Source organism: Micropterus dolomieu, linkage group LG16, assembly GCF_021292245.1.
Source record: "Micropterus dolomieu isolate WLL.071019.BEF.003 ecotype Adirondacks linkage group LG16, ASM2129224v1, whole genome shotgun sequence".
NCBI classification, from domain to species: domain Eukaryota; kingdom Metazoa; phylum Chordata; class Actinopteri; order Centrarchiformes; family Centrarchidae; genus Micropterus; species Micropterus dolomieu.
This window is the reverse complement of record NC_060165.1, coordinates 18,796,472-18,806,860: the sequence shown is the minus strand read 5'-3', so window position 1 is coordinate 18,806,860 and position 10,389 is coordinate 18,796,472. Positions and strand designations below refer to the sequence as shown.

The window sequence follows — 10,389 nt, the reverse complement described above, 5'->3', positions numbered from 1 at the left end:
AAAAAAAATATAATCCGAGCAGATTCAATAGGGACCTCGCACGGTCGTGCTCGGGCCCTAAAAATATAATCCGAGCAGATTCAATAGGGACCTCGCACGGTCGTGCTCGGGCCCTAAAAAAAAAGCAGCAATACTTGCAATTAGGATGAGAAAATTTAAAACAAAAAATCCACTTGATTCACAATGCATAATTGTTTGTCCAGTTTTAGGTTAATTATTAAGCTGCAGGTAGCTGTATGCTTAAAAGTGTGTGCATGTGTCTATGTTAGTGTCAGTCATCAAAGCAGAGGGAGAAGCAGGCTCGCTAGTGGAGCCTCAAAGAGGAAATGAGAAAAATAAACAGCCACTTCCTGTTCCTCTCTGGCCTGAAATCTCCAACACCCTGATCCCTCCTACCATTACCACCTCAGTAAGGAAAGACGAGCAATACCCCACTTCCTCCCCCAGTTATCGGGCCAGAAAAACATGCAGCTCAGAAGCATCCACTTTTACTTTCCTTCAAACAACCTGAATAAGACAAAACGGTGTATGGATGCAAAATTTAAGCAAACTTTTTTTTCGATGGTTATCAGCTGCTTAAAATTATGTCCCAGAGATGACACATAATTGGCACATTTTCAGTTTGATATACTTTTGATTGCTGTAACTTATAAATATAAAATCAGTTAATTGATAACGAAGTACAATGTATGGACCATGGCTTGTTTTATTTTCACAACAAGATGTGTATAAACACTTGGGGCCTAGATCCTGAGGATAGTAAGTTGACCGTTTTTTTAATGCTGCATTCTAATGAGTTTTTAGGTCTCTATACAGCTGCCTGAGTGGCTGTGGTTAATTATTCATTTAACAGTCTATTAACATCTCAGCTTGATTGGATTCAGTGACCGGACATTTATGCTCCATATAACATGGAGATAAAATTCAGTTACCTCACTTTGGTGAACAAAAGAATCATTATTCTCTACCACTACCCTAGTTCAATCTGTTAAATAGAATTAGTTGATGTCCAGTTGATATTTTTAATTAAAAAGAGTATAATAATTCTCATGAGAATTAACCATTTGTTGATAATATTTAGTATGGCACCAGCAGGAAACGCTGATTTCAATAGGCATCTTCATCTTCTTTCACTAGATAGTCAGTTGATTTTTTATTGTCCAGTGAGGAACATTTGCAACAAGGTTTAAGACCATTTAGAATTATTTAAAGCATGAAAAACAGATATACTATCAGAAAAAAACCACTGCCTTATAGCTGACACAGAGGCCATACTTATAAATGGCCATTTGAATCACAAGCTGAAGTAATCAGTCTGTCAAGACAGAGGCCCATTTACTGACACTGCTATTTATCTGCAGGAAGAATATCACTCACATGCACTTACTCACAAGAACACTAATGGTGTAACATCACAGCAAAGAGCAGGTTCATTCAATCTCATGGCCACTCATGGATCAGGGGCAATAAAAATCAATGCCAATCAAGTGCAAAGGAAGAGCTTGATAGTTAGAAATGCAGCAAGATATTAGCACATTGTGCTATTAGCTTAAAAGCCATTGTTCTTTCACTAACAGAGCTGTACGGAATAAAGTCAAAGCTTCATTCATGATGTCAACATCTGAATTCGAAATAAACACTTCAATGCTGCAATTTTTTCCCCTATTCATTCTGTACCTGGTAATTCTACACAGTTGCAGATAAAGATTTGACTACACTAATAATATTAGTATTATACTATTATACCGTATTGCACTACTGTGGATTTAGATTCTGGTGGCGGCTGCGAAACATTCTGCTTCAATCCATATTTGTTGGCGTACGCACCTGTATTAACGGAGCGGTGTAGTAGTAATCTAGTTCCAAAAATTACATTTATATATGACCACAACAAAAAAAAAAAAATCTATTTCGGCTCTAACACCATATTCATTAAAGAAAGTTGATTAATAAAAAAAAAAAAAAAAAAGACTAACTCATTTAATCCAGTGAATCACTTTATTCAAATTGAGGATTTACATTTTTAAGGGCATTAACATTTGAAGAGTCATTCGAAAATCTCATAAGCTTTAAATGTACAAAATGAATGACATTCAGTACAGCACATAGAACATTATTTTTTCTCGTGATATGAGTATATCATTTATTTATACTGTCAAATTAGCGACACGGTAATCATAACATGATTTATTTTTTTTTAAATGCAGTAAGCTATTCTGTGACTGGCGGAAGCAACAGTGAGCAATAACATTCCCCAACAGAGAACGCAAGGATATCGTGTTATGTATCTCCTGGCTTTACAATAACACAAAGTGTAGATTGTGTATAATGGGCCAATCACCATGTTCACCCCTTCTGTTCCTCATTTCGTCAGCTGAAGATGCAGCCATTTTGAGAATAAAAGGGAAAGAATGTAACCTCACCCTTCCACTGACAACAAATAAGACATGTGCTCTATGCCTTAATTGTACTTGCTGTTCTGGAAGACAATGAAGAATTCAGTCTCCGGGTCCAGGTGTTTTCAGTTCAAAAACAGCTCATAAAAAACACTCAGTGTGAGGCATGTGACTGCCGCCAAGCAAACAACAGCGGCATGGCTTCAAGAAGACCTGGCTTTAAGTAGAAGACAGACACTTTGTGCCACGGGGTGGGGGAAAAAGACAAGCTGCAGTCATCTCGCAAACATTTCACAGCAGCTGAATACTATGCACAGCTTGGAAAAGTCGGGGCAGGCCGAAAAGTGAGTGGTGGGCATTAATCTGTTAACGCACCTGGCAAGTTAATTTACAAAACTTTTTTACACAAAAGTCTCAACAGGTAATTCATCTTGCATGTCCTCTCAAACAGTTCCACGATGCAACAATAACAGCAACAAACTTATGTATGGGTGAGAAATACTCAAAGAAGCCCACACTGACATCAGGAAGGAAGCGACACATCATGGCATCCTTTGGTTTGAAATAAACTTCTCATTCCTATAGATACTATACTACCATGTTAAGGCAATTACACTAGGCTAAAATGTTAAGTGAGACATCCAACCCTGTGCCACACGAAACACGCCCTTTTGGGCAAGGTCAAGTCTGTGTTCGTAGCCTTGCCGTCAAATCAGCAAAACTCATATACGTGGCAGTAAATTTACTTTACTGAGGAATTCTTCTCACGACCCCATGTGAACCAGTTCCAACCTGCAGCAACGCTCATCTTAAACACTTCAGAGAAGCCTCACCGTTCCAGATCCTCTGGTGGGGATGCCTCTGGCATTTTATCCCCGCTATGCATTACCAAAGAGTTGGGATGCATCGGAGCCATCCAGACCACAATACTGAGCCATGCACGTTTTAAAGGAAATCTATACTATAGTCCTTTCTTTGTTTCACGTTTAATCTTACACAGTAGCTTTCTCTTTTCAAATCATACATGTTATAATGGCACAGGAAACAACACTGACGTGTCACAATCGGCAGATGACCTGGCATGTTGCAAAGCATTGGCGCGCAAACACCACAGGGACTTCCTGCTGTTGATTACGGGGTTGGTAGGAGGCTGAATGAAACAGTGAGCAAGGCCAGCTTGACAAAGAGAGACCTGCCAATTATACACAGGTAAAATATACATGTTCTGGGGCTCCAATTCTAAAACTGACGCCAGTCATCAAGCATGCTGAGGTTATAATAGCGCTGCAGTGATTCAGAGTGAAATTCAGCATTGCACCAGATGACCTATACTTCAATGTAAGAAGTTAAACTGAGGGTGTCATGTTTATCTCATACCATTGCAGCAGTACAACTACACTCATTCAAGACACCCAAAGCAGCCCAACAGGACTTGACACCCATGACAATGGTGCTTGTTGTGTACAAGTTCACACATTTTAAAACCTTCAGTACTTGTCACCCACTGTGCAAATAACAGCTGCTCGATGATTTTTAAAATGGAAATGTGGTGGTACTGGCAGAAAATGTAATAAGACATTCCTTAATCAAACTGCACTGTCCATCTAGTCCTGTTTCTGCAGTAGTGTTAAGTTTGGTTGGCTTTAATCCATATTGATCTAGACATGCTTTCTTTCTTGTATTCCTAATGTAGCTCCTGACATCTGTTTGAACTCAGTTGATAGGTTACAGTTTACTTCTGCATGATCTGTTTTATTTCATGTGGTGTATAATTTCATGATGCAATAATATTTCCCCTATCGTACCCTCAAGGCTGCGATGCATTTGAGAAACTGATCATTCATCAAAAATGATGAATAATGGCAACAACAGACTATTTAAGAATAAAATCTAATTAAATTATAATTAGTCTCTTGTATGCAGTGAACAGAACCAAATTACACGAGTCAGTGTAGACTTATGCTTTTAGACGAGGTTTAGAAATATCAAACAAAGATGTGTTATTAACAAAGATCAATCACAAACTCATAACACAAGCAGCAAATGGGTCTAAATATTTGCCACAACTAATTACCAAAACACGATAACAGCTAACCACATTCAAGGAGGGTTGGTAGTTTACTACTGAAGCTAGACAGAGAACAATAAAATCTAGACTGTCCATGAATTATTAAGTTGCATCTTAATGTATTCTGCAATATGTTAGAAATGCATGAGTGACTAGCTGCTACTGTACAATGCCCTTAAACAATAACAAAGAACCTTGAAGCTTTGTGCAAGCTTTTGAAAGAAAAGTGATGTGAAAGCAGACTTCTTCTAAAATAAGCAATGGACATCAAATGCCTGCAGACAGTATGGGCATTAACTGCTGGGCACAAAGATCCTGTGAAGGCCTAAATAATGGAATATAAAAATCCAACAATATATTTTCATTTCATGAAGCAATCATTTTAATGTAGTTTCCTTTTACTGTGTCGGCTTTAAAGCCTACCAACTGGCCAATAACTAATAACTAGTTTCATGATAGAAGCAAGACCACCACTTCTCTGCATGGATCCAACAAAAGAAATAGGCATGCAGGTTCTACATGCAATGGTCGAACTCATCAGATCCTGCTGCCAATATAGCTGTGTCTAAAGAATAGGTTATTTATACAACACAAATAATTAATAACACTTGAACAATGGACAAAATATTGAAAGAAAGGCTGCACTTCAAAGTCAAACTGAGTGATGTCACCTGGACCTTGATGTTCAACAATAAGTTAGTATAAAGTACTCGATCATGCTAATCTCTACAACAAAGATGCGATCAGTAAAGCTTCCCTTGAAAAGAGCATCCATCTCCCTCTTAAAGCTACCTGAAAGCAAAAGATTCAACCAGCGTTCAAAATGACCCCAGGATACTGAAACCTACATTTAAAGAGCATTGTTATATCATCTGGGCTCATATTCCTAGGTTTTGGGCTATGTGCTGTACATGTCAAACCCAACAAGCTGCTGAAAAACTGAAGACAGCATTGTATATAATATATCTCACCCTCAAAATATGTAATCCTTAGGAGTCTTTATGTAAAGGTCATCAGATCCGGGAGTTATTATACAGGTAGATCATCAAGCTAGAGCTCTGGGTAATTTCTGTGGATTAAGACTTTCTCAATAAATCACTAATCTGCATCTCTGTTGTGTAGGCAGGCAGGTGTGAGGAAGATCTACAATGCAACATGAGATGGCAGGATTTTCTTCCTCAGGCAGAAAGAGAGGAGGGAACTGGGTTCTGTTAGAGGATGCCCTGATGCCTTTATCAAGAGGACAGGGACATATCAAAAAGCATTTATTTTTTGCTGCACTCACTGGCCAAATGTGAGCCAGCTGAGAATCTCAGAGTAGGGGCTGTAGTGAGATCCATAGAAATTATGTAATGTGTTTTTATGCCTGATGTTGGTCTAGATGAAAAGAAACACAGCCACCTCGCCATCTTCTACCACATGCTCTGTAACTGTTCCATTACGAGATTCATGAAGTTGATTCTCATTTCAAACTGCTGAGCTCTGCCAAAGACTCTGTCTCTGTTCAGTCTGTTATGCAACACCCACACTGTACATGCAAATCCACCAACACAAATGACTAGCAACCTCGTTGTTGTCATGGAGACGGTGCAAGATAATATTCATCAACTTCAGGGACATAATGAGGGTGTGTAATGTCAACAGAGCGAAGGCATTGTAATACCCAACTCTGACATGTTAAGCTGAGCTGAAGCCTGTCACCCTGGTCCTGGGGATCAGCACAGGCCATGAACGCTAAAAGAGAAAAAGTTCAGGTGTGGGTCACTGTGGAGATTTTCTTGTGTGAAGGGACAAGTCCATGATACCTCCACACTAATTGCCTTGATGGAGCTCATTGGGCAACAGTCAGCTGGGCCTTGGCATTGTATGGGGAGAGGCAAGCAAGAGAGAATGACTTGAGGGGAGGGGTTTAGGTGACAGCTGAGGAATGTCTGCTCTGCTCTTTCTTTGCCATGGTTTCCAGCGACTGTCATGTAAGGAATGCACAGGCCAGGACGACAGGACTTGGAATGTTACCCTCTGAGACGAGTTTAGCCGAGGAGCTCGGGAATGTCCACTTGGACCCCTCGTTCACTTGTACATCCTCTGTACTGTCCACTTGAATTCATGCGATCTGCGTTTGGGCGAACCAATCTGTCTCAGTCAATCACATCGCGAAATGGAAATGTGGATGTGAAACTACAAATTCCATACAAAGTCGTACTCTCCACTCTGGTGTTCTTGTAAGTATCAAAAACTGGAAAATACCCGATTATCATTGGTAATTCTCTAAACCTCATCCTCAACAAAGTCCACACGTGCAAGACGGCCGGTTATGGTCTTCATCTTGAATCACGTCACACAGACAACATCATGTTATCATTAAGAGAAGAGGTTTACTGGTCCTTTCGCAACAAGTCATTTTTAAAGTGACAGACGGTCCATGACTCACATAAAGACCCGACCTCTAGCCTAATGTGAGATTAGGCCAGAGCTGTACTACAAAGCAGAGTTACAGACCCTGAGTCATACCCAAACTTAGTATCATCTCCTAAAACCCCGTTAGGAGAACTTGTGGCTGTGGTATTTATAACCCTCCACCGGTCACCAGCATTGGGAGTGATATTGCTGCACCCAGTGAGGAGTGAGCACCTCATGTAACAACATGACACACTACACAACAAAGCTAGAGGTCAGTGGAGTTTACTGCACACAATTTTTAGTGATGTATGCTTTTTCTAATGCAAAACTTGTTTCACAAAATCATGCCATGTTATGCTCTGGAGTTTACTGCATAAAACCAACACCGAAAGCATGACAAAGGCATCATGAAAGACACAAGATGACTTACTGTCCATCTCTTCTTCACATCATGTTAAACAAATCTGGAATTAGCAACATAACTCACTGTATCACCTTCTTCCACTCCTTTATTTGATCCCAAAATCCCAGGATCTCATGCAATACACACAAATACAGTTGCAGCAGTCTCTCCTCTCCAGAGATGGTTAGGTCTGGAGAGCGGCACTGCAAATTCTTTCCTCACTCAAGCTCATCCCTGGACATCAGCCCAATTAAAGGCAACATTTCCACCCAATGAGTTTGAACAGGGGGGCATGCTAATTCCAGATTTAATTATAGCAGATTCTGAGCGCAACTAATAGTTGACTTAACAACACCATTAATAAAGACAGAGACAAAATTCACACAAATAAAATCAATCAATCATCTTAATATAAAGCTAATAATCTATCTACGAAAACTTGCTTTTAAAACTTTTAATAGGTGTAACAAAGTCTTGGACAAACAGACCATGCAGCAAGGTTGTGCAGTGCTCAGGCTTACTAAGACTAGACATGTGGGCATGAGTAATGAGGTGACATCACTGGAAATCTATGCGACCATTAAACATTTTATACAAGAATTCCTTCATTAATCCTTAGAACATTTAAGCACTTGCTATCCAAACAAACAGGTGGAGAAAGCATCCTTGCTGATGCAATGAATGAAAATTCATGAAATGTATAAATGCTTATTTCCACCAGCAAACACTGGAACGCTTGTTCAGGATAAAGTACCTGTTGCCCTAGAGGTCTGAGGTACATACAAATAACTGTAATGTCCTGGATACATATCCAGAATGGACCTCAAATTCCATTCTTTAATGTTTACTACTTATCAAATACAGCAATTCCATGAGTATTAAAGACTGAAAAGAAGTCTGTTATTAATCTACAGCAGCTGATAGTGTTAACATAATGTAATTCATTTGCATTAGCAACAAATGTCATAGATGCAATAACTTTCTGTCTGAAATGAGCCCTATTGATATCTTCCAGGTATTATTTGTTTAACACTAAATGACAAAGAGATGAGGTCATATCTGGAGCACAGTAGAGAATGAAGAGAGTAGTAGTAATACAAATTTAACTTATAAACGATACTTATGTAAGCACAAATAACAATTAAGTAGTTCGAAATCAAAATTTCAGCAACAATCTGCTGTATGTAAGAGTACACATCATTAAATCCAACTTGTCCATGTCAGTGCTCTCCTTTCGCTAACTGCACCTACTAGCTACCTTACGATTTTAATAACTGTACTGGTGAACATTGTAAATCAGACATCTGCCGTGCTTGGTTTCAAAAACCCTCATACATAAAAAAAAGGTTGCAGTTGACGTGATTAACGACAGCCAACACGGGCTGCCATTTTCATTATTTGGTTAGAAAGCACAGAGGCTAGTAACGTTAAACGTAGCTGCCGTGGTTAGCGGGCAAATAATTAGCTTAGCACTGCTGACATGTCAGCCAAATAGAAAAGTAAATGGCACACTTATGTTTGTTATTAAAACCAAAAACGTCAAATTCAGGGGCAATAAGGTATCCGCTGACGTAGTCTCTCAAGCTAGCTAACGAATGAATTAAAAACAGCTAACGATGGCTAGCCTGTCCTGCAAATGTAGCGTTAGCATACATTCCGCACGGCTAACACAGCACTTAAATAATTTACCACTGTACCACATTTGAACTTATATGCCAAATACTGTTGTCAATAATGTGAATGTTACGTAAATGTGGTATACAGTTAAGGCCTTGCAAGGACATGATTAGCCTTCAACTGAATGACGACATGCATTTAACACCAGCTAGCTTCGGCTTCCCCTCCAGAGAGTAGTCGCAGTCGCGGTGGAGGGTTTATCAACAAAACGACTTATCCTGCTAGCCAGGTTGTAGCCACCGTTGTGGGATTCATTTTTTGCCTGGTTGAGTGTCTCAATCAATGGCAACATTTACGTTAAACTCCTAGCATAACTCGATCGTTGCACCCGACATTAGCTTTATCCAACAATATCGCTGAACCATAAACACTGATGTTTGTTCGACTTCAATGTAATTTACAACAACCCGACGTTATAATCTGAAATGCAGCAGTACAGCAATTAGACTGCGCCCACGACTGAGGCTATGGACTCAAGGCTAGTTTACTGGGGCAAAAAGTAGCCCAGAGAGTAAGTTAAAAGCTTTTTAACTTTGTTGTTTATGGTGGCTTCAACCTTGAGCGCTGCATGCAAAGTTAGCACTGTATTCCTGAACCAAGCCAGTGTGTTCATCTCTATCGTTAACTCTGCGTCGAATAGGTAGGGTGTGCTAACGTTGGGTAGGTAAACAACGGGATGAGAATGGCTTCCATTTGACAGGTGTTCCAGGACAAGCAGTTGCTAGCATAAAGCCTTACATTTGTGTCTAATGCTACTTTAAGTGTCAGCGACTGGCGGTAACACACATAGCAAGCTAACACAAACCTGGTGGAGGGCGGTGAGACCGTCAACATTGGCGTAGTTGATGTCAGCGCCCCGGTCAAGCATTCGGAGCACCTCCTCGGTATCGCCGCTTGAGCAGGCGGCCAGAAACACGGCGCCATCATCGAACTTCACCTTCGTCTTCTTCTTTTTCAGAATAGGAGGCTCCAGGTCCGTTTCCGAGCCCAGCCAGCGCTTTAACTGTTCATTCCTCTTCTGCTTGGCGTCCGCCATCTTCATCCCCCTCCTGTCTCGGGCTTCTTATCTTTCTCCGAGAGAGGATATACTTTATAGTGCCACTATCCCACAGCGCACTGGGGCGTGGGAAGGGAGGGCTGGGGAGGAGAAGGAGGAGGAGGGGGGAGCCGAGCGAGCAAGCGAGCGAGAGAGAGAGAGAGAGAGAGAGAGAGAGGGCGTCTGGATTGTTTTCCATAACCTCGCGAGAGCTGGAGCTCAGGAGCTGCAGTATAACGTCATCATCTACGGATTATGAGGGGAGAGTGAGCTGGGTAATCCCTTATAGATTGTGTACAGCAAATAAGACAAGTGTACTTGAAAATATTACATAACATTCAGATAGCTCACAAGCATTTCAGAGAAAGAACAACTGCTACATACAGCAGCAAGTATTTGTCCTATCTCT

General features: G+C 40.5%; 1 protein-coding gene across 5 annotated transcripts in view; it reads right to left on the bottom strand.

Annotated features, from left to right (window-relative positions):
- Positions 1 to 10,070, bottom strand: part of ppp1r12a (protein phosphatase 1, regulatory subunit 12A) — a 55,374-nt gene extending 45,304 nt beyond the window's left edge. For 4 of the 5 annotated variants that reach the window (XM_046072053.1, XM_046072052.1, XM_046072056.1 and 1 more), the window contains exon 1: positions 9,750 to 10,069. In XM_046072053.1, coding sequence (XP_045928009.1) covers positions 9,750 to 9,986 — 237 coding nt within the window. In that variant the 5' untranslated portion in view covers positions 9,987 to 10,069. Of the gene's footprint in view, positions 1 to 9,749 lie in introns of all 5 variants that reach the window. The other variant, XM_046072055.1, reaches the window with a different exon arrangement.
- Between the last annotated feature and the right edge of the window lie 319 nt (positions 10,071 to 10,389).